The following is a 2,894-nucleotide window of genomic DNA, read 5'->3' as shown; positions in this document are numbered from 1 at the left end:
GCGCATACTTGTTTTGAATTGTCGTCCACCAGAGAATGTATTAAGTTGTGGTAAATTCAAAACCCTTGGAAGGCATTAAAAATGGTTAATTATTTAAAGTTTATAATATAAAGAACTTTTGTAGATTATGTCCAAGAATTAGTTACTTTTAGACCTTGACATTGGCGTATATGTCCTTCTTATGCAACTTAATTTCATTTTACTGCTTTTAATGTTCAGTCGTCGTTGGCAAATTTGCATATATACTTCAGAGCTTTGGCGTCAACATCTGAATAATGAGAAATTGTCGACTCTGCTTCAGTACTTCGATTTTTATAGATTTGTGGTGGTCTTTTCCGCCTTTTGATGACAATAATAAAACCTAAATAAAAAAAGCATTTACTGTTGTGAAATTTTAAAACTTTGCTGTCACAACTTTTTGCAGATTTTCCTTATTGTATTTCGTAATTATTACTTCGATAACGTTTAGACGTTGTTCAAATCGCCAGGAAGACAAAAAAATATAATGCTGGTTAATTTTTTAAAGTAAAAAAAACAAATACCCTGAAGTAGTCGTTATCTGATACAGAAGAATTACAAACGATTTTCACTGGCAATAGGAAAAGTTTTAAAACTTTGTTTTAAGTTTCTTTAATGTTGCGTTTCTGAACAATCAAATCGACAATTAACCCAAGCTTGACGCAATTAATTATCACCTTATTTGTGAGAGAAATTATCAATAAATAATAAAATACTACACTCGTACTGAAATCCAACATTTTTTCGCAATATTTCATCTCTGTTTTATTAACCTTCCTTGCGTGACTTTTTTTACAAACAAATGTTCTAATCAAACTTAAACGCCCGTTACTGCTTACGGATAGTCGTGGGGTATTCGTGAGACTTTTCTAAGCTACACTTTGTGCTTTTCAGCTGGGCTGTTTTAAGTCTCCCCCCTTTCCCTGCCCCTTCCCCCTTTTTGTGCAGTACAGTTTTTTTTTTAAAAAGCATCAGTAAAAATGAACTGGCCGTGATGACTTGAGCTGTTATTATTTATTCTCTCGGCATAAAGAATTTAATTTGTTGATTTAATTTTTTACATTTTGCAGATTCAGATGCTCTGCTACAATTTAACATCATTTTATATGTCCGATCCCGTTGTTCTCTGTCAGCAGAAGAAATGTTTGTGTCTGTATTTTCTCCGAGTCATTTGACTGTCGAAACCTTTGTGTATTTACCGGAATAGTATATATTATAACACAGCCAATTTTCAAATCCTAGGTTCCAACACAAATATTGTTTGGAAATATTTATAAACGATACTTCTCCAACATTCTCAAAATAAATATGCTGTATTTTGGGTTTTTTTTTTAATTAGCAATCACAAATAAGATCATGAACAGGACATACTTACCTTTTTGTTTTGAAATTATAAAAACAATTGTAATTAAAATCAGTGTGATAGCTAATGTGACAATGATCGAAACGGTAATGTTACTTGTAGATTGGCAATCACCTAAAAGGAAAAAAAGTAATGATAAAGGAGAAATAATTAGCTGTTTTAATAAATCTTAGACCTGATAGACAAGTTCGATATCGATACTACTCTGTAGTTGTTTAACGTACTTAATATTTGTATTTTATAAATCTCTCCAACCAGCGTTTGTTAATTCCTAGGGATTACGATCCAATAACCAAGTTGTATTAATAATTTAAAATTAACTTAAAAAGAGGCCGCCATTTAACTAAATTGCCGTATATATTATAATTATATACTCAACTTGCTGACCTTTTACAATTATCAAATCTATCTTGATTCATTAGGAGATTTTAAAAATTTCTATACTCCAGTTAATCTATACCCAGTCCCCCTTTTCAGGATGTGATTGCTAGAAACAATGGCAAAAAACATCTAAAACAAGAACATATTTACAGTTTAATTTACATGTTCTCTGTACACATTTTACTGCATTGGTCGTCGCTATGTTTCGCGTCGAGGTGATATCTGGTGACAAAGTTGTGGTGCTATTTGTTGTCAAGGTGATATCTGGTGATGAAGTTGTGGTAAAATGTTCCTCCACATTTGCATTGTATGATGCCCAAACAGTAACATTGCGAACATCTGTTGCATTGCAGAGTGTAAAATATGTGTTAGACGTGTTATAAGTAATCTCTCTACCAGAAAACCACACATGGTAATTGAGAATACATTTCCCAGTATCTTCTCCATCCCAAGTGACACGAACACAGGTTCCATTATAACTGGACAACGAAACCATCGAGACTGGTGAAGGAACAACTATGAAAAACATCACAAAAAGAAACTTTAAGGGAACTCTTAAAAATGAAAAATTTAATAAAAACAAACATATATTAAAATTCATGCTCACATTTCACATCAATTTTGGCATTTCTTTCTATACTTCCTATTGTATTAGAAGTAACAAATGTGAGGTTTCTTCCACAATCTTTGCGAGTGATATGTCGAGTCTTAAAACTGTATTCGTATTGTCTGGTTTCATTATTAATAACAGAAGGGCTAGATGCAGTACTGAAGTTGTCATCTCCCACTTTCCATTTCAATTCAGGTATCGGATATCCACATACATTCTGCACCACTGTTAAAACTTCACTTTCGTTTACAGTGTGATGATATTTCAAATTTATGTCACAAAAACTTGAACTACCTATAAGAAGTGACATAACAACGGTACTTATTATTCAACAGCAATTCATATTTGTTACAGAAAATGACTGTTTATTTTTCTAAATATATGAGATATCTAAATATATGATATATTAACTCTAAACCATGTAAAATAAAATAGAATAAAATAATAAAGGGTACTACTATATCTTAAAGTTATTGAATTTACTATTTATTAACCACAATCCCGGACATGAATTATTGCAAA

At 31.7% G+C, this 2,894-nt stretch overlaps 1 protein-coding gene across 1 annotated transcript; it reads right to left on the bottom strand.

Annotated features, from left to right (window-relative positions):
* Positions 1–215: 215 nt before the first annotated feature.
* On the bottom strand, positions 216–2,682 carry LOC130636866 (uncharacterized). Its single transcript, XM_057446715.1, has 4 exons — positions 2,370–2,682; positions 1,925–2,278; positions 1,394–1,495; positions 216–361 (listed from the first exon to the last, which is right to left on the bottom strand). Exons 1-4 carry the CDS (start codon positions 2,680–2,682, stop codon positions 216–218), a joined length of 915 nt encoding a protein of 304 aa, XP_057302698.1.
* Between the last annotated feature and the right edge of the window lie 212 nt (positions 2,683–2,894).

Source organism: Hydractinia symbiolongicarpus, chromosome 3, assembly GCF_029227915.1.
Source record: "Hydractinia symbiolongicarpus strain clone_291-10 chromosome 3, HSymV2.1, whole genome shotgun sequence".
Lineage (NCBI taxonomy): Eukaryota > Metazoa > Cnidaria > Hydrozoa > Anthoathecata > Hydractiniidae > Hydractinia > Hydractinia symbiolongicarpus.
The sequence above is the reverse complement of the archived record's forward strand: the minus strand, read 5'-3'. Positions and strand labels throughout refer to the sequence as shown.